We start from the raw sequence: 24,981 nt of genomic DNA, 5'->3' as shown, positions 1-24,981 counted from the left end.
TTTTTTTTCTTCTTTAAGGGGCAGGGGCATGGAAAAAATACAGCACACTAATGAAACAAAATGCAAAAAATACAAAAAAATAGAAAATAGAAAAAATGTATTTACAAGTGATACATTACTATGAGGGAAAAAAAAAAAAAAAAAAAAAAAAAAAAAAAAAAAAAAAAGACACCCCCCCCCCCCCCCCCAAACGACCAAGGTTGGGTTTGAACTTTTTTCTTCCCTAGTTTGCTACATTGATCAAAATCGAATATCCCCTAAAGTCCAGGAGTACAGTCAGTACAAATACTACACTTGTTTTTCAACTGCAGGTTCAGTTGTAGGGGGGGGACAGCAGCTCATTGTAGATCCATATACAAGAAAGCCATCGTAAACTTCTCTACATGCTAAAAATTACAGCAAGCCCCTGTCTGCTACATAGCATGATCTTAGCAGGTTTTCCTTTTTATTTATTCATATATATATCTATATGTGTGTATATATATATGTATAAAAATCGTGCCCTTTTTCACTGCAACATGACATCTGGGTGGAAATGTAACTTGTTACAACAAATTTTTATATGTATACTGCAAGAAGTCACTCAATGTCTGTGGATTTAATAAGTAACCTCACACCACAGGAAATATTTAATAAATCAAAAAAAAAAAAAACCCCCAGTATTGTGACAGAAGACCTTCTGTCTCAGTTCTTTTCAAAACCGAAGTCCAGCAGGAAACTGGTCCCAATGTCCACGAGGGTTCTCTGAAGCTTCAGTTTGCTTAACGGTTTTTTCTTTTAGTGTTCACAAGTTTTTGAACGACCTCAAGTCGTTTTCAGTTTCAAGTCTGTCTCTTCCTCTCTCACACAGGTAATAGCCTGGTACTAATCCATCCGAGCGAGGAAAAGAGGAAAGTGGCTGCAGTTGCACAAAGGGTCCCCAATTCCACATCTGCAGGGAGATACGGAGTCACACGGAGCTCCAGGGTCTTAGTTTTTTTTCCTTTTCCTCCTTCTAATACAAAGTCCCTTCATACAAGTCCCGTAATTGGTACCTTCCCAAGTACCAGCCAGTCCAGCTTTAGGAGACAACAAAGCCACAAGTTAAAGTGAAAAGGACCAAGGCAGAAGTTCAGGTCACTTCCTGTCTGTTCCATCATACCTCCAGGAAACGGGAGCTGCTGGACTTGGAGTGGAAAGGCTCAGACCACATGCGACGTAGATCGCCCTAGGCAGGAAAACAGCAGAAGGACCATGCCCTCAGAAACTCTGAAGTCCACTTAGAATTCAGATTTTAAAATGCACATATAATTGCAAGCATGTCTTAAAGCAAATCTATCCTTCACCTGTTCTGCAAATTACAGTACGACAGTCCTGGCCCCGTCAGGCCAGAACGTCTTTGTTTGCAGCAGATCGACCTAAAAGGGGTTCCTGATGGGGAAGGAAGTATTTATGCAGGTGGAAAATTCTGCCCTTTCTTACACTCTGCTCTGCAGAGCGCTCGATGTGTGTTTTCAACAACAGCCCTGCATTTTAAAATTTCAGAGCAGGTGACTGGAAAGAGGTAAACAAGGATCTGCCTCTCCAATCTCCGTTCGACCTTTGTGCACACATTCATTCATGACCAGCTGGGCGAGGACAAATTCACTTATTTAATTAAACCAGTATTTAATTCTTCAGCATTTGGTTAGTTTGTAATTACTGGTACTTCACGTACATATTTCAGGAACTCATCTCTCAGTTACTCAGTCCTCCAAAATGAAGATTCACCCCGACAGCAGCGGTACCTTTGTTCTGGGCCAGGGCTGTTACGGACGCGCGTCATCCGCATGAGAACTGGCGCCCAGCGCAAGAGCATGGAACCCGCTGCCAGCTGACCCCAGGGCTTCCTGCTGCAAATACGTAATCCTGTCTTACCTTTAAATAGGCCATGGTGAGGAGCGGCAATAAAGTAAAAGGTACCAAATAGAGCAGGGCAGGCTGGGCTGCCCGGTGAATACGAGAAGCTACTGTTGCAGTTAATAGACCTGTAAAAGAAAGAAGTGACTGTAAACGCCTTTAGGTTGCGTATGGATGTTCTAATCATTTCATCCCCACGTGGCTCCCTTCCCCACCATTTTAAAGGACGGGCTGTGGAAAAGTTACTTATCTGTGCTTCACTTTCCCTGAACAGATGTAAAACAAACAAAACCGTGAAAAAATACTCTATTTTAATATTAGGCTGTGTTGAGCCACTTGCTCCGGTTTTGAATCTCAAAGACAAAGCTAAGAGTACCTCAGACAAAACACAACAAAAGGCGAAGGGGAGGCAGCTGAATGTACCCCACTGAAGTGCTACTCCAGTGCTGGCACCTCTTGAGACTGAGGCCCCGGCCTGAGGAACGGGGGGCTGAGAGGAAGGATTGTACACGCCAGGAATGATTTTCCTGGATTCTTGCCGTAAGGGGACGTAGTGGGAAAGATGAGGGGGGAGGAGGAAGGCTATTGGTATGATCGTTCCTTTTCATCCTCAGAAGAGCTGCAGGTCAGGATATGCACACACATGTCCTGACCGTAGGGAAAAAATCTATTTTATGTTAGGGAGGAGAGGGATGACTACATCAAATCAAAAACAGCATTCCAGTTGTGACTACTTACGATGTTCTGTATGTACTAAGATGTCGCAGGATCATAAGCATTAACAGGAGAATACAGAAATGCCAGAATTGCCTAGATTAATTACCTAGGTGTACTCTTACGCAGCATAAGGCATCTGGAAGCTCCCATGTTTCCCATAACCCAGGTATGAGCTACGACACCTTCTATGCTAGTAAAGCAAAGCCTAAAAAGTTGCTAACAATAATACACTGATAATCTCTTTCATCCTCTAAATAAAATACAACAACAAAAAAATCATAAATAGAAAACTGCAGAAGGCTTTTTCTCCCTAGACCACGCCAATGAAACCCAAAGAGAGGAGGATTAAAAAGGAACATAACCAAGTGTTCTCTCAAAGCCTCTTTATGCTTGCTTTCATCATCTTTTAAACCTACTACAATAATCCCACTTCTGCTCACTAAGCAGCTGTCCACATTAAACTAATTACTCACCTACAAAATATCCAATAAGTGTGCAGTGAAAGTAAGAGACCTTCTGCATACGTCCAGAGATGTTCCCTGGTCCTGGGGCACCACAGGAATCGCTGTTGGCTTGCTTTTTGTAGTTGTCGTAACGCAGAACAAAGCAGAGCAGAAGACCTGGCATCACAATGTCTCCGATCCCCAGCATGGAGAAGTGGCTGCCTGTGGAACTGGAGAGCAGCTGGAATTGGGTTCGTGCCCAAGACAAAAGGGGACAAGCTCTAGCCTCCTCCACTTCGGTTCTGAGCTTTGTTTTGCACATCCCTTCTTTCTACTGGCAAACTTTTATGTAGTAGAAGCTAAAAGCTGGCTTCTGAATATTTTTTTTCCTCGGTGATTTCACCACCACCTCAGCTCAGTTTTAAACATACAGACATGTTGTTCCAAACCAGTTTGTTTCTACCAGTCGTGTTTAAGCTGCTTTTGCTCTTAACTGACTCAATGAAACAGGTCCCTCAGCTCAGTACTTCAGTCTTCTCTCTTCTAAGCGCTGATGGGAGGTACCAGCTGACCACTTCATCAAACCGTTTGATTAACACTGACAGACACTGCACTTCATTCCCGTGTACATAGATCACCTCTAATAGCAGGTGATACATCACCTTATGGACTTCTCAGGTCTTTGGCATCATTCAGACAAAGCACGTGGCAAATTATAGTCTCACCAGACTCCCAGAAAAGAGCAAATTGCTGAGTAGATTAAGAAATAAAATTGCCCATTATCTTAAAGCCAAGATCTTTTTCATGAAAATGAAGCCAAATCAAGTTATCGCAAAGTTGACAAAATGAACAATTTTGTCTTTATCATGGCAGACAATCAACTCCTAATCTCTGTAATTTCAGCATCCCAACATCTAAAGAAACAAGAACAGAGCAAATGTGCCACCCTGTCCTACTGCATAACTGCTGGCACGCAGCAGCGGACTGCCCAAGCAGGCCCAGGCATAGCTGGTTCAAAACCTGAGACGTTGCAGAACCCCTGCAGTAGAGAGATGTGGAATAATCTCCCTCCAACACAGCACGTACCCAGTAAGCTGTCCTTGCTTAGAACAATTTCTAACTCCCTTCCCAATCATTTGCAATTACGCAGTAATCAAGACTATTCTGATGTTATAATAAACCTCAGGTCTTTTGCCTTTAAGCAGTAGGCCATAAATCCTACAACAGCAGTCATTAAACTGTAGAACTCACACGTATGTCGAAAAGCACATCCTGTTCTGCACAGGCCGCCTTTTAACCTAATGAGGATCGTTTCTGCATGCAAATGTCAGCAAATGCAAAATGTCCAATCCTCACTACTCATGACGTACCTTTTTATCACAAAGAGGGAATGACTAAACAGGGAACTAAGCTGGTATTTTCCAATAGAATTAGTGCTACTAAAAAGTACAGGAGGGAGGGAAATTTTTTCTTATATAATACAGTAGAAGAGCTGCTGATTTTACCTTGGAAATACAAGTTTACCAGGCAGCGACAGACGGGGAACATCTCTACCCACATTTGGTCCCAGGTGAAGTTTCCGGGATAAAACGTCCAGGGGGTTATCAGCTGGTTGTGTGGCCACTTTCACCATAACATTGCTGTTAAAGATGTAGGCAGAAAAAAAGACCTATGGAGCAAGGAAATAATCAGAAATTACAAACTGCAATTATATAGCAACATGTATTTTTGCTTTGCTTATTCAAGAAAAGAAAGGATCTTGTCCAAATTTCCCACATATATACATTGTATATATGACAATAAAAGACAAAATGTATTTCAAAAATTCACATGAAGTTTTTTACACTATTAATCCTCAAGAATAACTGGAATATACTTTCTGATATCAAGATATTGATCAGTATCTTGAGATCCTTTGGCAAAGGATCTGTCCAGACTACAAGTAGGTAGCCCAGGACTACAAAGGCAGGTAATAGGATTCCAAAAATATGAGAAAGCTTGAAAGCAGAGAAGAGGCAAGTGCCATGATGCAACGCTTGTTTCAGACAGGCTCTTACGCCACAGCTCATCACACTGGGGAACTGACTGGCTGCCAGAGCTGTCAGCAAGCGCTGCCCTGGATCAGCGCTTGGTGTTGTGTGAAGGTAAAATAAAATCCTTTCAGTATTACAAAATATATTCTGTCAGGTTTCTTGTAAAAGCGCGGTAAGGTTTTATGCCAACCTTCCTGGCTATAAATCAGTTTGCATTCCCGTTTTGCAGATTTCACTGCTCATCGGAAGTTGGCACGTGCGCACAGTGCAAGCGTGGATAAGGATTTGTCTTTACTTGGAAATGCTTGGTCTGATCTTCAACCAGGCTTTCAAAATCTGAGGTCCAATTTCTTTTTTAAAATAATATGCCAGAGTTGAAATATTCTAATCATGTTTCTGCTTTTGTCAACTAATTAGTGAGGAAATCATTCTGTATCCTGCTGCAGACTTTTAACGTCTCAGAACGGAGCAATGAAGCTGACCTTCTGGCTTTGCCAGATTTCATCAACTTCATACTAGTAGAGTTCATGTAAAAATGGCCCAAGGCCAATTATAAAGCCAAAGGATAAAAACAGTTTTAGCAAAACCAAACAAAACACTTACCCAAAAGACATCATAAATTAGTAACCCAGAGAGTAGCAAGCAGGAAACCTTCAGGCTCGGCAGCCGAACAAAGGCTATCATTGCAACACACAGGCCCATAGCCAGAGCTACAAAATGCAAGCACATAATTAGTTCATTAAAAATAGCAAAACAAAAAAAACCCCAAACCAACCCCAAGCCAACACCTCCCCCACAAAAAACACCCCCAAAGAAGCCTCTCTTTGCACCTGTGCAGCACTGCATGCACTAGATGACTGTCTGCTGTTTCCAGATAGTGAAATTCTTCTTACCAGAGGTCAGAGAAGTCAAAACACATTCAGTAGCCAACTGTGCACGTGCTCCCAGGGAAGCAGAAATCCCTCTGCGGGCCCAACTGCCCATTCCACTCAACCTCCGCTACCCACCACAAAGAAATATTTTCATGTCTTGTGTCCTAGAGACTCTTATCTCCCCTATGAGACACTGACTACCCCATTAAAAACGGAAGCAACAAAACAACTTGGAACTCTTTGTGCCCCAAACATAAACCTCTACTTTTACACTATTAAGAGGTTTTCTAGTAAATGCATAAAATAAATAAAATCCTTGACTCTTAATTCAGAAATAGCATGGTTACATGACATGTTAGAACATGACAAAAGCCTGCTCAAACCATTTTTCTGCTCGGGCAAGATTGTGTAAGACTGCCCAAACACTAACTATGAAATATTATCATTCAGATAGACAGGGATTTCCCAATAACAAAATTCTGAGTGAAAGCCTACCTACCAAGGGGGAAAAAAATACGGGCAAGTCTTTTCCCAACCCCTCTCCCAAGGGCGAGTTTCCAGCCAGATCAACAAGCTGAACAACATGCCGCAGCTCAGGCGTTAGTTCCATTCCAAGGGGAATTTTGTCAGGGTACGAAACCAAGATGCTACACTAAAAAAAAATAAAATCCTAGTCTTCATATTTGTGTGATTTCCTGCTTCTTTAAGCCTAGCCTTAGCTACCAAAGGTACTCAACTGAAAATCAAATATATTTCAACTGCTTACAAGCAAATCCCTAAGAGATACTTAAAATTAAAAAATAAAAAAATTTTAGAAGTAAATCAACTTTCATCTATGATATCAGTATATTTACAATAATAATGGAGCCCTGTTGGGACCAGATTACACTTAAGTATGCAGACATTTGTAACCCAAATCTGTTTGTCTAATATGGCGCAGAATTTGTAAAAAGTTCTAATCCTGTTTTGACCAACCGAAACTGCAGGGAAAATTGATTCTTTACGTATATGCCCACAAGCGCGACAACTCAACTAAGCCAAAATTTACAAGTAAACCATTGGATTCTCACGCTATAATTATGCGACTGTAAAACTACCTTATGCTTGCATTTCACCTGCCAGACGTGGAGTTCCTCCATCAAAACGCTAAGGTAACATTTCCATAGAGATTCAAGGGAAAAAAGTGCCACCAAAGGCCTGCCAGCGTGGCGGTGTGCGGCGCCCAGGGGCTGCATCCCAGCAAACCCACCTTATCTTTTGAGAATTGTGTCATGGCTGCCAGTTTTAACAAAGTAATGGGATTACTCAGATAAAAATATATCCTAAATCATGCTGCAAAGCTGTAAGTAGCTATAAAATGTAAGCAAATTATTGAGGTTTAAAGAATTTGTCACAGCAAAGCAGTGAGAAAAAGAACTGCATTCAGTAATTCAATATTAGCCTTCAGTTACAGACTTCCTCTGGCAGAAGAGCAAATACAAGGGAACAGTCTGTCTTAAATCAAAGAGGTTTCTCTAAAGCCAATGTTAATAATAGCTCAAGCAAGCCTATATTTAGGAGAGGATTTCCAGGTTATAATTAACTAGAAGTGGAAATATTTTAACCAGCCTGAAGTTTTATCTACGGTTCACACTCTATTTCTCTGTCACTGAAATGAAACGCAGGCGCACACACAAGACACTTCCATCAAACTGAGCAAATACCAGCTAGAAAAGGAGATGGAAAAAAGTCCTTCAGGTGACAGTGAAATACACGTGCTAATAACTACGCAGTTTTGCAACTGCTTTAAGAAATATTGGTAAATTTAAAAAACAGAAGGGAAGCAAGAATGCCCGAGAGCAAATACGAGTAATACAGGCCGAAGTGCAGCGAAGCCACAAAGAAGCTTCTCTCTAAATGGAAGCCGGCTCCTGCTCCAATGAAAAAGTCCAGAAATCATCTGAGAAACAAAGTCATCCATAGCCAAGCTGATGGATGGCACTGACAAACTACGTAAGGCATTGAAATATACTCCAAATCGGTTAAAAAAAAAAAAAAAAAAAAAAAAAAAAAAAAGAGAGCACGAGAGAGAAATAAAGGAAGGAAAAAAAGGTAAAATGGCCACACAAATGGTAGCTCTGGGCTGGAAGTGCTGGGCGGTGGGTCCACAGAGCTGAGTAAGAAAGAACTAACTGAAAGAGTTAACCTTCAATTAACAGAACTAATTAACTTTTCAGTCCCTGCAAGCACACTCCTTACGGAATAAGGGTATTCTGAGGATTAAGAATATTCCTGCATATGTGATTGGGCTCTCCGGGTGCAGCTTTACTGCACCACTGCATCCAGAACTGATGAAACCACCAAGATGCTGGTGGCGCGGGGCCTGGTGCACAAAGCATTGTGCAAGCTGGCAAGGCTTAAACTTCCCCCGCAGGCCGCCAGTTGACCTTTGAAAGAAACAGGCACTGAAGTTCTGAGCAAATCATGTTCCTATAAAACTCTCAAAGTGTATTTTAAAGAGTGGGAACAAGAATACATGAAGTAGCCTCTGCCCGACTGGCGCAGCAGTTAAGGTCTGCAGCAGTTCCCAGGATACCCGTGACTGTTCAGTTCACTCTGTAGCTATAGATAGACACTGCACACATCTATAGCATTCCCACTGTACATCTCCAGCTATGTCCACTACTTAGGAAAACATTTAGCCAGGATTTACCATCCTTGATGATTCTGTCATCAAACAATCCACCCTGAGAAATAAGCATTTCAAGAGCTATAAATGTACATAATCACATGCCAGAACAACCCCCTGGAGACAACTGTCTGCTCATTCTACCCTGTAAAATGCCCCTGGCTTTAGAAACAGTTCAGCCAACTACTGTGCAGACGGGGGAATTGTAGTATTTGAGCAACGAAGCCTGTTCTGGCAGGAACTGCCTTACCTCAATTTTGTAAGGACTGGAAATTATCGTGAAGTATTTCCCCTCCTTTTTACTCAGCTCTAAAGTAGAAAAACTCTCTCATTAAGAGCAAATCAGCTACACAACAACAAACCACACACAGAAAAACTGAGGTGTCCTGTTAAGAAGAAACACCCACACCACGCCGCTCTCCAGCCGCCGGCCCAGGCGATGGCAAGCACGTTCACAACATCTGCTTCATTTTCTGCCGACCACGAAACAGAAGATCATCCCCGTGCAAGCGGGGAGGAGGAGTTAAGATGACAGCACACCCGGCAGCTGGCAGGCGCTGGCTTACAGACAGGCAAGTGCTCGTCTTGCATATATCACCAAGCAGTGCTTATTGCCCACATTTCCCTCCAAACAAGATTAATTGGGGTCTTAAGTATTCAGTTCCAGAGAAGCAAAGGGTCAAGGCAGAGATGATGTGATTCCAGTTGCAGCAGTAGAGTATGAGGAACAAAACTGCAGAGTCTGTTTCCCTGACGAAGCCCAATAAATGCTGTTCCCTGTTCAATGTCACTGACAAACATTGATTTAATTGGATTTGAACAAACAACAGGAGGCTTACCTATACAGTACAAGCACTCCTAATATAAACTCCATAAAATACTCCAAAGCTAGATGGTATCAACACCATTCAGTAAATCATAAACAACCACCAAGAGAAATAAAACCCAGAAACCACTCTGCACCAGTAGTTCAGTACTCTGCAGATTAATTACCTCACAGCCCACTATTTCAGACTGAAGTGCTCACAAAACCAGCTATTTTTAAGTAAATGCATCTGTCGATATCTCCATGTGGACAAGTCTTTTCAAATTTTGCCAAAATCCACACTTGACGCTCCATTTAGCTTTGTAGCTACTGCATGATCTCATGGTGGACTACTCACTTAACACAAACATCATCCGCATTTTTTTCATTTAGTATCTGGGTACTCTAAAAGCTATTCCCTGACATACAACAGGTGGAAATTTTTTTCATTTAGTATCTGGGTACTCTAAAAGCATGACATACAACAGGTGGAACTTCTAAAGTAGCAAAAGCATGAATGAAACATAACGCCTATATACAAAAGAAATAATCACGGTGCCACGAGAGGTTTCAGTGCTAAGGACTTTCTGCCGCTGCGATCTCATTTAGGAGCTGGAAAGCTGATGGAATGTATATTTTCTATTGGAACAAACAATTTCAAGGGCAGATATTGTTGTCCCAGCTATTTTTCCTCAAGCAATCACCACCTCAGAGTGCCATTTCATGAGATGTCCCAAGCCAATTTAGCTGCCCAACACTGCTGAGAAGCGTAGGTCCTGTTCCAGGCTACCTCTTCATCACTTTGCTATCACATCCACTCCGTCCTCTCAGATCCCATCATGCTGCAACTTATCTTTTGCCAAATTTAGCACATACCTGACTGCACAATAATCCAATTCATCTCACTGCAGCAGCAGAAAAATAGCCTGGCAAAAAAAAAAAAAAAAAAAAAAAAAAAATAAGCTGCCATTCTAGTGAGTTGAATCAGTTTACCACGTGATTAAGTAAGTGCCAGAGCAGCACAAGAGATTTGAGAAGCAGGAGGGGAGGAGGAGAGCTCCTTTTGGAACAGTAAAGCTGTGAATTCAGTTCAACCAGCATGAAAAAAAAAAAAAAAGTCACACCTTCAAGCCAATTGGATGCCTGCCAGCTTCACCCATCTCACCATCCTGACTGGCAAGCATCAAAGAGATCAAAGACAACCAGCTACTGTGAACTGTCTCACAACAAATTATTTGATCATCTGAACCAAAAAGCAACAAGATGCACAGCAAAAATTAACCAGACTGTTAAGATCAAGTTATGATTCATAAACAACCACTGTCTCCACACATCTTTAACTAAAACTGGTGATCCACCCTACACCACACAGGTGTGGAACATCCTTCATGAGCATTCTGGCACTTCCTTGGAAGCTTTTACAAACCAGAAAAACAGGTGTCCCAAACATTACCCTGGCATGTTCCTGACAGCGGTTGTTTTCAGGGAGTCTACCACACAATATTACAACTCAGCAAACCACTGGGATTAGCAAGTTTCACCAATCATCACCAGGTGACTGGATGTGTCAGAACAGGCACAAACTAGTAGCAAAATCCCATAATTCACATACTCACCATCCATAAGGAGCCAGTGGCCAGTTAGGACCCAGATAAGGACAAGCATCACAGACAGAGAAAATGAGAGCAACTCAGCAGCAGTGAAACGCCCGCAGCAGCCAAAGGAAATCCTAGAAACAACATATAAACATTAGCTCGAAGACTTTATGTTTCCATTTAAAGAACAGAAAATGGATGCTGTTGGAAAAAGGCTCAACTGCTGATGAAAGATGCCAGGAACAACTGAAGGGAAGTTCCTTTGCCACAAATAGGTACCAAAACAGCAACAAAATAAAAGTTTTCCTCACATTCAAATAATGTGTGTAAAGCCTGAACTACAGAGATGGAAAACACCCTGTAAATCCTGGCACCTCTCTTGAAATTGTTACTGTGAATGCCATTTCCTAGTACCATCTAAGACAGTGCTTTTCCAACATGAACTCCAGTCACACGGTAAAAAAAAAATTAGTTTCAAAACATGACATTAACAACTGTAATTTTCACCAGTGTAACCACAGTGTCTAAAAGAGACAGCATTAAAATCCATAGTCCAACGTCAACAAACATTAAAATTCAATACCAAATCCCAAACTCTGAAATCTCAGACAAAATAAGCCAAACTTCTTAAAAAACACTGTTGGGAAATCGAGTCCCCTGCAATGGTACCACATTTCCCAGGCTGGCAAGCATGCGTGACTTGTAAAATTGTGCTTCCTAGTTTCAAAGTGGAAAACATGGTGTTGGCACAAAAAATACGCACAAACATCAGTTCTGAGGTTAATGCTCGTAACCAAAGACTCTGTTAAAGAATTCTCATTAAAAGAGCAACACACAAGAAGAGGAGCAAAAGATTTCTCAAGTCCTTACTTGTTTTGAGGTGAACAAGGCCGTGTTAAGTACTGGCACATCGGGAGCAGAAGGAAAGCAAAAGCTATTGTTGCAAGGACTAGAAAAAGAAGAAAAGGTAATATTAGTACATTCAGACCCAATTTCTACAGTACACAAACAAGTTTCTCCAATTTGAAAAAGCTCTTGCAACAATGTTCTATATCATATGCTGCACTATTATTAAAGCAAGAGCAGCTGAAGGCTCCAAGGTTTTCTGCAGAACTTCTGTTGTTTGTATGCTTTCAAACTTCAATCACAATAAAAGCTCTCAAAGGAATTCAATGCCCCATCCCCAAACCTTAAAAAAAAAAAAGTCTTAAAGCTATTCATGATCATGTCAGCAAAAAAACAGCTTTCAAATATTCCGAGTCAAAAAAAAAACCAAACAACTGACTGCAAACTGGGTGAGATTCTTTTAAAATTCTTCAACATATGACAGACTAAGTCAGCATAACAAAATTTTTTTTCCCACTTTTAACTAAGATAGTCACTTTTTCCCTCCATCTCACTCAAACCCCTTTATTCATTACTGAAACACAGCACAACTTAAAGGAAGTTGTATCCAGTAGCTGGCAACTTAAGATTTTTTAAAATACACAGTGCTTTAAGTTTTTGAAAACAGGACAATAAAAATACATAAATATTCAAACAGACTATTTCCATCAACATTTTCTTTTTTAAGAAGCATACTTATCCCACCCACACATTTGTAAAAACATTTACTAACTGCTGGTATTTATAATCATTTTTCCTTCCCTTTTTTTTTTTTTAAATAATGGCACTGAATTTGTACTAAGAACTGTTTAAAGGCTGAAGAATGAGGCTGTGGAGACACAGCCATGTCACCAGCATGCACCCAGAACTGCTGGAGCAAGAACAGACTGAAATTAAAATGGAAGAGTTGCTTGACATTTTTTGCATGCTGCAAATCAAATCTTTGTGCTGTCCTCTACTCATTCCTTAAAAAATTGGGCTGGTTGTTGGTTTTTAAAAGGGATTTTTTTTTTTTCTTCTCAAATGAAGGTGATGGGAAGGAATCGAACATTCTCTTTAGTACACAGCTTAAGTCGACTGGAGAAAAGAAATTGGTTTGGTCAAACTACATCTTTCCACCCCTCAATTCTGCCCCTTCTGGTGGGAGGAAGATTTTTTTTAAAAAAAAAAAAAGGAAAGAATGAAGAGCGTGGCAACTCCGCACACGCTGAACGAGGAACCTTTTCAGGGGTGCTTGGCAAAGAAAGCCATACAGCAAACCCTGTGTGAGCCCTGCAAGGCCTCGCTGCCTGCCTGCCCTGCTCCCTGGGGACTGACCCTCCCTCAGCCAGACCCACCCACCTCGCCCTCGGCACCTTTCCTTCCCCTTCCTCCCATCCAGCTCTCCTCAGCAGGGAACCCTGCGCCTCCTCACCTGGCATCCCTGGCTGCTGCCACCCCAAAGCTGGGCTCATTCAGAGAGTGTAAGAATTAAAATGTAATCACACTAATACACAGTGCCCACAAGTGCCCAGTCTCAGTCTCGTTCCTGACTGTCCAGGCTTCCAGTCATAAGCTTTCTCGTCCCTCTAGTCTCAATACCTATTATTCATTTGGCAATCCCTTGGCTTAACTCCTGTCTGCAGGCAACATGCCAACTCTTCAGCTCTGCCCTCTGCTTAGCAGCTGGTCCTGGCCTTGGGCTGTTTGCTGTACCTACCCTTGCTCCTGACTTTTCCCTGAAAGGCAAATCTTTGTGGGAAGAAGATTTAAGAGGGGTTTAAGAAACCAGACTTCAGCGATTACTTAGAAGTCCCTCCACATCAGCCTCTAAAATCCACAAAAACAGGATGTGAAACAGCACTACTTGAGCTTCAGGGGACAGAGGGACCAAGGCCCACTGTTCCTGAGTCCAGCAGGGTCCGCATCCTGCCATATAGGCTCTAATGAAGCTTCGCATTTTAGAGGTTCTGAGGCCAAAGTCCCCTGTGCTTAATGACATCCTCTGATGCAAGATGAAGGAAAAGCACAAAAGTATCATAAAACCAGGCTCAAGAATAAAGATACCAAAGTGCACTAATCCAGACTGACTCAATCCTCTTAAACCTGCAACAAGCCCCACTGACAATACTGTCTAATCACATACCACAAATGTTACAAATGAAGTTACAAATGTCAAGGTCACTCTGGAAATAAATGGACAAATTAAAATTTGTCTTTTGCCATAAATCTTCCCTTATAATATCTTTTTTATATGTGTGTGTGTGTATATTCCCCTAATCTAGCATTTAGTAGAATTTATATGAAGTAATAATTTATTTTTAATAGGAAACAATACATGTGACATAGGTCAAAGTTATAAAAGTAGTATTCAACAGAGCTTGACAGGACCGCGCCTCCAGAATGAGAGAGAGGAGTCTCAAGACTTGTGTCAAGAGCAGAGATTTAGATTTCAACCCTCAACATCAGCCCTGTTCAAGAGGCTGGAGAGGATGCGTAGCTCAGGAGTTACATCATGAGGGAAACACCTGCACTGCATATACACAAAGTAGGAGAGCATGAGGGGTGTTTAGGGGCCTAAAAATCTTCACAGACTCAGTATGTGGATTGCAGAGTATGATTTTTAAAAGCACAAATTTGGTGCAGTAGGAAGAATCCTGCTACCCTGAACAGCAGCTGATCTCTTGAGGAACTGCAAAAAGATCAAAAGGCCAAAATTTTCAAAACCATCAAAGCCCTGGTATTTACTGAAATGACAAAATGACATTTTTGTTCTAAATTCAAGCAGTGCAAAAGAATAATACTCAAAATGCTGGTGAGACCAGGAGTACCCTTGAAACAAAGAAAAACAGCGTAACAGCAAAAACCAAAATTAAACTAGGAAAAGAAATCTGTGGATAGGATCTCCAGAGTTATGCTATGATCCTATAAAGTACCTGAATTATGAAATCCCACATATAGTTCTGAGCACTGATTTATAAACAAGTGAACTTTACATAAAATAATACATCCAGCATCTTTCAAAACTCTGGCAATTTTTAGTTCAGTAGGTGTTGCAAATCTGTAAGTGGAAAACATTTCTCAAATAATACTTGTCACTTTATTAATAGCTACAGAGACATGAAAATCCAACTGTGAAACCTGATAAGGTTTTTTTTTTTTAAATGCACTATGACATGTATTAGAATTCTTATCAACAATATTTAATTATATCCTATTCCAATTCTTATAAAGAGAAGAAAACTTAGTCACCTGCTGTGCATATTGTGAAGACAACTTGAACTGAATCGAAGAAGAAGAACATTACTAGGAGAGACACAGACGCTCCGATCGGCAGGAACAACGCCTGGGTAGAATCAATGGTTTGAATACCTGCAGAAGAAAGCAAGCGACATTTAACCTGGGCTATTTCTTACCACACGCATATTGTCAGCGTGTCCTCACCAACACAACTGAGGACTGACAATATATTCCATTTCAGTGCTGTTGCAATAGGTGTTTACTCTGGGATCCTCATGCACTACCATACCCATGCACAGCAGTCAGTGTGAGAACACCCCAGCTAAACAGCCTGGCTTTGCAGAACCCAAGAACTGAAAGTTGAAAGAAAATTTATTAATTTTCTCTTGTGCCATAGACAGAATGAATAACAAGTTACAAAAATAATTTCGGGATTAGGAATCATACAGCAATTATATATTTGCTTATTTTACACTGAGCAACATAAATGTGTTGAATAGAGCATATAAAAGTTTTATGTAACCTCTCAGCACGAGGTGAAGAGCCTGACCAGAGCTGCAGACAGTGTTAGGCTGACCGAGCTCATGCAAAGGGTGCAATGGCTTCAAATTCCACTTGGGTGAAGGCCACCATGCACTGAAATTGTATCACTGATTGCAATCACCAGATAACATCAAGCCTAACAATAAAAGGCAGTTTTCAAAAAAACCCACCCAAGCCATTTACCTGTTTATGAAACTATCGACTCAGTTCAGTGTGCACTATAATCGCCTTTTATGCTAAAAACCAACACAAATTCTTACTCACATTTTATAGCTGGAAGCAATTTTAACCCAGTGCAGAGATACTGGAATATTTTATTCTGATTATTTCCCCCACCTCAACCATGCAGTGTGACTACTAGGGATTTTAGTAATAGGACAGGACATTTTTTACTATATTTTACCATGAGTTTTTAGAATTACTAACAAAATTGAGAAGATCAGGCTTTGAAAAGCCCACCTATCCCTGCAAATTCAAATACTTAACCAGTCTCTGTAGCTGTATTTACATTTCATAATGAGTGGGAGGGAAGAGAAGCCGTAAGTAGTAACCCAATTAAAAATACAAGACATACTTATACTTGTAGAGCATTAAAATAACAGGTAATAACATCTGAAGTAGTCACTTAATAAGTAGTATCCAAAATGCCTCTAATGAAAAATTAATACAAGACTCAGACGAGATGAGATCTAAAACCAGGTTAACATCACCGTGCTACCCCAAAATAATTAGACACTGCTGTATGAAGCAGGGTTTCTCCAGTCCCAGGATTTCAAGGATAAGCTTTTAGTTATTAAGCAGAATATCTGTGCACGTGTATGTATGCATGTATAGACAGACATACACATACAAGTATATATACGCACACATTGTTTGTGCATGTGCGTGAGCGTGTGTCTCTCTTTTCTGTGGAAGAGTAGCAAGTTGTCCAAATAACGGGTTACCTACACAACTCATAGTTACTAACGTATCTGAGTATGTCGAAAACCCTCAAACTCGCTACAACTTGGTATCAGAAGTATTTAACCATTTCCATAAAAGAAAAGCTAAACAATGAGCATGGAAGCCATGACACTTTCCCTGTATGGTCATTTATTAGTTCAGGTCATGGATCTATTATTCTTAAACATAAGTAGCACAATAATTTTTAAAAATAAAAAGCAGAAGAACTCATTTACTTGGGATTTCTGTTACTGAGGTCTGGTACAATATAGATAGCCCAGTGATGACAGTGCGAAGACACAGAAATTCCTGTGTTCTAATCTGTGATTTAGATCCAGTTCCTTCTGCTTTGAGGAGCATTTATTCACATACCCTTCAACTTCCCAAGGGAAACAAACACACAAAACAAAACCCCAGAAATGACATACTACAAACCACCTTGGCATATGGGAATTAGTGCCTGCAGTATTAAATGTCAAAGTTCTTAATGTCATTTCTGATCATTTTGACAGCTAATCCCCTTAATGTGCTTACTCCCTAGCCCCAGACTGTCTTCTCTCACTTCCCAGATGCCAAAGCCTCAACTGTTCATTGCTGAATCACCAAACACAGCAACCTCTTTGCTGTGTGTTGTCAACAGCAGTGCTCTGACAACTATGTAAATTCCAAGAGTCTATATTTAAAGAAAAAGGCAAAAATGGCAAGAGACACATACAAAATAATATATATTATTAATTTTACAATTATTAAGCTGTATTTCTTATTTTAAACAGAGCAACCTTGGCATTCAGGGTTTTGTGCACAGGGCTGCTCCCATACCTCACTCCTGTCTTCTAAATTTGCTGAAACTATTCATCCTAGAGCTTCTTCTCAGAATATACCCATGCAAACTGCTGTAAGTTAAACTCAGGTGTGAATTTACAGCACACGGTGTATAATGCATTCCAGGACACTGCGTACAATGCATTCCACTCTAACTGTTCACATACGTATTTTTACCTGCAAAACAGTGCATCTCAAATGGCCAAGCTGCCTGGAATCTATTTATAGATTACAGAGGGGACAATCACCATGTAGGAGCTGACATGCTAATCCCCACTCCGAATAGACTGTGTGTACACACGTACTTTCTTGTCCATTATAAATGAGTTGCCCAAAGCCGTGTGAACTCTGTACTTCCACTTCTCTATTGATAAAGCTGAATCATCCTTAGGGACTTGTGAGCATACCCTGAGATGTTTCATCGCTTACGGACTGGCTAATACATCATAGTGACACAGTCCAGACAAAAAGAAATTAGATTCCCTTCTCATAACTGTGTGCTTTGGGTTTTTGGTTTGATTGGGGTTTTTCTGTTTTGGTTTTTTTTTTTAAAAGTAAAGCAATTTCCATTTCCAGTGAAACCTGAGAAATTGTGCAGCATACAATTTCTATGCATTATTGAAATGTTACGTTGTTTTAAATCCAGCTTTCACGGGCATGAACGAGATAGCAGTATTAGTGCGTAGCAAGGTAAGTAAATGCTGAGGCAAAACAGTTCCATTGTATCAGGTGAATCAACAACCCACATAGCTGAAACACATGGATGGCTGAAACAAAAAAGATGCAGCACACTGAAGTGATGAAAGAAAGATAAGGAGTAAAGCTAACCCTTACTGTTATTGGTGCTGTTGCCATTAAAAGACCCAGCTGCGCTGCTATTGTCTTTCTCTTTGTCTTGATTCTCAAAGTCCATGTTAAGAGACCTGCAGGAAACAAAGCAAACTTAACAGGCAAGTTTCAAACTCCTGTTTAGGTGCATCAGCTATGGTTTCATTACCGTCCTACCACAGCACCCTCTCCCTGAAAAAGCTGGTTATTAGAAAAAAAACACCATACACACTGGAAAATAGTAATTAAAAAATGCTTATAGTTACGGGTGAGGCATCAAATCACACAGGTTCTAATAGTGAGACTCGTCACCATAGTGCCTGAACTGGCAAGCGTTAACAACAAATCACAACAAAGATACTTATCTGCATTACTGGCAAGTGTCGAAAATGATGGAAATGAAATGAACATTTCAGTTCTCTGATGTATATGAACTCTTTCCAAGTTCTCATTTCGATCCTTTTAATTCAAATTTAACTATCAGGTTTCATTTTTAAAACAGTATTATTTCCTTCCTCTAAATCTTGTTATGAATGATGACCAAAACTAGCTTACAAGTACTTTTCTGCTGAATGTAAGGTCTTACTTAATTGAAAAAGTTTCAGCAAAGCCTAGAAAGTAACCAGACACTTATTTTAGATACAGGCAGAACAGATGACGAGAGGAAGCTCTGAATGAATAGTACAAATCAATACAACTTAGTTCATCCGTAGGAGCTGACAACATTCCCCTATGTACCTCAACTCTAAGTGATTTATCTTTTCATTTTGATATACACGCTTTAGAAAAATTTAAAAAATAACACAGCATTCTATCCCTTTTGTTACAGTATTTGAGTCTGGTATATATATATAATTTATATTAATTTATATATAAATTATATTTAACAAATTTTGACATAACTTTCTGAAATGGGGGAATTTAATTTAAGGTCTGCTTTGGCCAGTAATAATTTCTATTGCTAAATTCTAGGTTATTTTATATAAAAATACTAGCAATCAATTTTACTATGATAGTTTCTCATTCTGATACACGTGTTATCTATGACTTAGCTGCAGATTTATTTACTCAAATAAGCTGTAGAGAAGCACTGTACAGCTCCTGTCTTGTGTCTGCAGCAGCATCAAATACCAAGTATTTCAGTAAAACTTCCAGGTCAACAGGCATTACACTCCTTTTCAAGGTGAGCTGTGACCAATCATACTACACAAAGTAAACAAATTCTATTGATTTGTCAGACAAATAAAAAATACACCGCAGTCTTCTATACAATTCTATAGGCATTGAAGTTATTTCATTTTAGTGTATAGGTTACCTACTGCAATGCACAGGTGAGCAATTTTGTGCTGCATGCAGTCATACAACCTGAAATCAAGAACATATATTGTCTATATCACCGAGACAGGTGTGGTGTGTTAAAGAAAGAGGGGTTGAGCAGTTTCACTGTATAAACCAGAAACAAAAAAAAGGCTCTTCCAGTCTAAAATGGGTTTGTTTCTTCTGCTTCTATTACGCAAGTGCTCCCAAAGAGTGGTATGAAAGTAAAGCAGCTTTTGGGCTCAGGCAAAATATGAGGAAGCTTCAGCCTCAGACATACAGTACTTCTACACAGATTGTGGATCATCAACCAAAGAGTTACCAAAAATACAAAGAGGCGATGGAGAACACTACAGTTCTAACAAATGAATCTGTTCTTCTTAGTTTGTTCTTCTAAAGAACCCTCTGCTCTGCATCTTGTTTGGAGTGCCTTTATCCTTCATTCACGCTTCCTTTTTCCCCATTAATGCATTGTAGCCTCATAATTTTCCCCTCAAGCTATAAAAATCCAGGAGGAGGCTGACAACCCTCCAGGACATGATCCAAGATTCCGCCAAACAAGATAATTCTTTTCTCAGAGCAGCATTTCGTTCCCTCTCTGAATTAGCACAGTTTAGCAAAGACTTCATACCATCATTCTCCCAGTGGCATCAGGCAACTCATAATTTAAGGGATTGCTATCAGCAAATAAAACTGGAAAGAAACATTAGAGCTACTGCTCATAACAACTTCAGCCCTTTTTCCTTCATTGCAACAGTGTCAGCAATTATTACATTATTACCTATAAACATCCCTACCTCAAAAGTTAAGCATAAATTAGGAAGTTACTTTCACTTAGCAACACAAGCTGCTCCAAGATCCAAGACAACTTCTGAATAATCTCCAATCATTTTATGATTTGGCCCTTCCCTCTGCTACAAATTATCACTAACATAATAAAAAAAATTGAGAAGCGATCACTAAAATATCCTCCAAAAAATTTAAAAATTATACTGTAAAAGAAGATATACTGAAAACTACTGGACTGTAAAGAAATCACAAGCTGAGAAACATTTGCTTTTTGTTCAAGTTTCTGCTGGGCTTCCAAAGGCAACATTGAGCCAGCACCTCCCATGGGGCAATAAACTACACAGTTGTTTCTTCTGCGGGTCCTCACAGTTCGAGTTGGTAGGATTTGTAGCACAGTGTTTCAAAGCAAGCGCGGCTCAGGCTCCCACAGGGAACCACTCAGTAGGGTTACATTCAGGCCAAAGGAATGAGTAAGCTGCTGGCACATCATTATCATGAAAGTTCACATTCAACTATGGATCACTTCCACTGCAGTAATGCTCCGGGGGAACCCTGCAGGAGAATATTCTTATGAAACAATGGAGGAAATATGAAAGCAAGTATGTATCTATAGAGCCGCTTGCAGATGCAATATATTCTTGCTTACTTAGTGAGGACAGTCACCCCTCTTAACAGCTCTGGGACTATGAGACTTGTGGGTTGCCACAGAATTGCCAGATTTCAATTGCTCTAAATAAAAAATTACAAACAGAATCAGTCATTGATCTGAGACAGTTTAATTCAATCAAATCTCAATGCTTATTATAGAGAGCCTAAAATATGGTGCGTGCTCTAACATTGCTATAGTCGCTTATAAAACACTGCTGTGAAATTCAAGGACAAGTTCCAATGCAAAATCTGGAGTGGGAATAAGAATAGGGGAAACAATAGCGGAAAGTGCATGTAAAAATGTTCTTGCTGCCTAGATGGAGTAAGAATGCCCCAGTCCCACGTCTCTGATAAGAACATCTCACCTTCAGCAGCTATTTTATGTGCACCCACTTGTGAGTGCAGACAACTTTTGTACCATTTGGTGAGAAGGTCTGTCCAAATCCCCGATTCTACCCTGCCAGGGCTGCGGCTGCAGGTGCTTGTGAACTCCACAGCCCTTCTCTAAATGTTATTGTGACATATGTATCCTGATTTCTGTAAATGTCAAGCCATACAGCCAACCATAAAGCCCCTATTTGAACTATTTTTTTGTTTACACAAATATTTTAGGTACCCAAAGCCTACAGATAGAAGACACCAGTTTCATCCCATCATTCTTGGCTTGGTTTAAAAGCAGATACTTGAACAGGTAGATTCTGGGTTAAAACAGGCTTTACATAAGCTGAGAGACCATGTCTGAGTATGTGATAGGATAGAAAAAGATTTAGCTGTTACCTGCCTGCAAAGTAACCCCAACATTTAAATCACAGAGAAGCACTTGGCAAGACTAGGCGGCTGTCCTGCAAGAACCCACAGGAAACAATCTGTTTCAAGCTAAGCTCACCTCTTTAAAAAAAAACGTAACTAACACGTACACTTGCATGCTCCAGTTTACAGCTTGTAACACTTCAAAAGATTACACTTGCTCCTTTGGTAGTCAATGATAAAGTATATCGAGTTCAAGGACTGAGAGACAGGCAGAATGTATATGGGAGAGATGTTCAGAAGGGCTTGAAGGGGTAACTCCTGACCCAGCACAGATGTAGGAAGGAAACACTTGTTCGTTCACAGTAAGAGAAGCAGGAACTCAGCTCTATAAACTTCATTCTGGATGCAGACTTTACCCATGGTCTGTTAGACATTCTTCTGAACATCTTGGGGGTTTGGGGTTTTGTTTGTTTCAGTTTTGGACAAATGAATAAGGACAGTGGACCAAGGCTTTCCTTTGTTCCCCTGAAACCTCTTGCATTAGATTAGATTCACCATGCACGTGGGTTTTATCCTAATGACTCACCCACCCAATTCTTTCTGATCCTATTACTGCACTTGTGTTTAAGTCACCTCCCAGCAATACCACAGTAACTCTATTTGCTTCTTTTCAGACTGAAAATCAGAAACCAAACCCACTTTCTGCAACATGAAGGTTAGGCCTGTTTTCTTTTTGTCTTACAACAGCTCCATTTGAGGCAAAGCACTCAAATCTAGATGGAGACATCATTGTTGCCATTTCAGAACAAGCGCCCTAAGCCGTCTTTCAAGGCAAGTCACTTTTCTAAGAAAATCCACCCACTTTGCCAGAAGTTTTTATTTTACTGCTTTAGCAATTTCCAGATGAATGTAATTTTGCAATTTACTACCATACTTGAATTTTTTAAATAACTTAATTGTATTGTAGACCCCTTTGTTAACACCACCATACTATCTTCTGAAAAAATGGCTTTTGACCTTGCTTGCTGGCCAAACAGAATGGGAATTTGTCCAAGTCACCATCATAACTGTGGGTTTCAGCTCAGACATCTGCTAACAGAATTACATATAGGAAATGAATTAGGAAATTAATTTTAAAACTATGGGACCCTATTTTGGTCTGTAATAGCTAACAGTTTGCATCCTGGAGTCTTCTGGAAGCGGACTAGAACAGGGCATTTTCTCAATTGATTTGTATCCATTGCCATTCCACTACTTCATGCAGTAAGTTAGATTATTCTGAAGTTTGCAGTCCTTGTTATGTGAGCAGTTTTAAATGTAAATCATAGGATGAGATGGTAAAGAGTGTGTGTATATAGGAATAGGATGGCAAACAGCAGGGGAAAGTTTTTAAGAGCAAGGAGCTCTGAGAAGGGCAGGCAATTTAAGTTCAAGCACTCCTGCTGGTTTATATCACATTATGTTTTCACAATTGAATTTTAATAAATGCTATGGCTTCTTGCAGCCAGATGCATAGTTCCTTTTTACACAACTGCATAACTTCAAATAGTTAAAAGCTGGATCAGTCCCTCACCTATATGCTAGGCTGACTCAAAATTTGAAGAAATAAATACTACCTTTTATTTATTTTTTTTTTAAATTTTCATCATCTCTAGATTTTGTCCTCCTAAGGCCTTCTATTTTAATTCCATCAGCAGTGCTGTTGCCTAATACTCGCTAGCAACAACAGACAGCTCTTCCCAAAAATTGGCTCTTTCATGATATGATTTTATTAACTTATGAAGGCAATTTAAAACCTCTTATCCTAACAGCTGCGACTTACATCATATGTATGACCATGGCTAACATCTATTTCAGGAATACTCATAGCAGTTCAGAAACTTCATACTGAATGTATAGCCTTTTACCACAGACTTGTTAAATGAAGCAATGTTCTTCAAGGAACAGGAAGAAAAACATGCTGTACTTAAAAAAAATAATAATACTTTCATGCTGTGGCTATTATTTTTTTTAAATGTGTCAGTATGAATCTCATTCCTTAGGTGCCACTACATTAAAACAAACTGTATAATACAAGCTGCAAGTCTAAAGGGACAACAATGTTTCGTCTGAACTGTACTCAAGTCTCCTAGAGTGGGGCAAATCTGATTTTTGAAGATTCAAACTTATCCTGCAGCAGTTCTCAGGCACTTTACTGGAATTTAACACTGATGGTGTTTCCCACTTCTCTATTGAGCTGTTACTCACACTCAAGTAAATAGCTTTGGGACTCAGGAATCTCTACTTTACAAGACTCGTTTGCAATTACAAGGACATGCTGAATCGACCACTGAAACATTATACATAAAATTCTACCATTGATAACATTACATTCCTATCTCTCTCGACAATCCTTTTATATCCTACAAAATACAATTTTGCAGAGTTGTTTTCAAGGACTAACTTCTAAGTTATATGTGCTTATAACTTGACATACAATTATGTCTTTCAGAAACCCTTCTTCTTTCAGAAGCAAGAAATATTTCATTTACATTAGCCATCAGTCTGACAAAGATACAATGAAACAGGAGGCATAACCATAAACTGTATTCAGTCACTCGCCTTATTTTTATTTGAAAAAGAAAAATTTTGCAGAACCTTAAAGAAAAATCTTACCTGAAACTGCCGTAGACTATGAGGAGAATAGAAATCAGGAAAGTAGACACTTGACTGGAATCCACAAGGGAATATGCCCTGGAATTAGGAAAAAGAAGGTAGGTGTGTCATGACAAGTGCCCATTCCTCCACTGCCACTTGCTAATTCTTTTTCTTATTATAATACAAATGGAAATTGGATGACAAATCTTTATGGCAGCTCTTTCTAAAGTTCTCGTATCATCTAGGAATATAAAACCTGTAGCTTGTAAATTAACTTTTTATACTCAAGACTGCCGTATGTAAAATCTGTACAATCACCAAAGGACAATTCCAAATCCTTGTGGTAATTTGTTCCGAACTCACCGCATTCAGATTTTTTTTTTCTCAAACACTTTAAAATTGCTTCAGTTTTAACTAATGCAACCTTGCATCTAAGTAACACCAACCTGCTTTCTGTAAGGCTTCTTAGCTGATAATAGTTAAGTTGCAATACGGTTGTCAAGGTTTACTTAGTCCAGGAAAAAACAAAACAAAACCCCACCCCCCACAACAAGCTGCGATACGCATTTATTAAACCACACACAATTACT

The 24,981-nt window shown here is 39.9% G+C and overlaps 1 protein-coding gene across 6 annotated transcripts in view; it reads right to left on the bottom strand.

Annotated features, from left to right (window-relative positions):
- Positions 1–186: 186 nt before the first annotated feature.
- The window catches only part of LOC104129890 (signal peptide peptidase-like 3), a 59,279-nt gene continuing 34,484 nt past the window's right edge, over positions 187–24,981 (bottom strand). For 2 of the 6 annotated variants that reach the window (XM_035898348.1, XM_035898344.1), the window contains 9 exons: positions 24,410–24,487; positions 18,251–18,345; positions 15,128–15,247; positions 11,882–11,960; positions 11,033–11,145; positions 5,675–5,781; positions 4,544–4,707; positions 3,069–3,268; positions 187–2,006 (listed from right to left, as the gene is read on the bottom strand). In XM_035898348.1, the coding sequence (XP_035754241.1) occupies positions 1,801–2,006; positions 3,069–3,268; positions 4,544–4,707; positions 5,675–5,781; positions 11,033–11,145; positions 11,882–11,960; positions 15,128–15,247; positions 18,251–18,345; positions 24,410–24,487 (1,162 nt within the window). In that variant the 3' untranslated portion in view covers positions 187–1,800. The remainder of the gene's footprint in view (positions 2,007–3,068; positions 3,269–4,543; positions 4,708–5,674; positions 5,782–11,032; positions 11,146–11,881; positions 11,961–15,127; positions 15,248–18,250; positions 18,346–24,409; positions 24,488–24,981) is intronic. The other 4 variants (XM_035898346.1, XM_035898347.1, XR_004842522.1 and 1 more) reach the window with 4 other exon arrangements.

Source organism: Egretta garzetta, unplaced genomic scaffold (assembly GCF_000687185.1).
Source record: "Egretta garzetta isolate BGI_Z169 unplaced genomic scaffold, ASM68718v1 scaffold7, whole genome shotgun sequence".
Lineage (NCBI taxonomy): Eukaryota > Metazoa > Chordata > Aves > Pelecaniformes > Ardeidae > Egretta > Egretta garzetta.
Note: the sequence above shows the minus strand (reverse complement) of the source record. Positions and strands in the feature narration are given on the sequence as shown.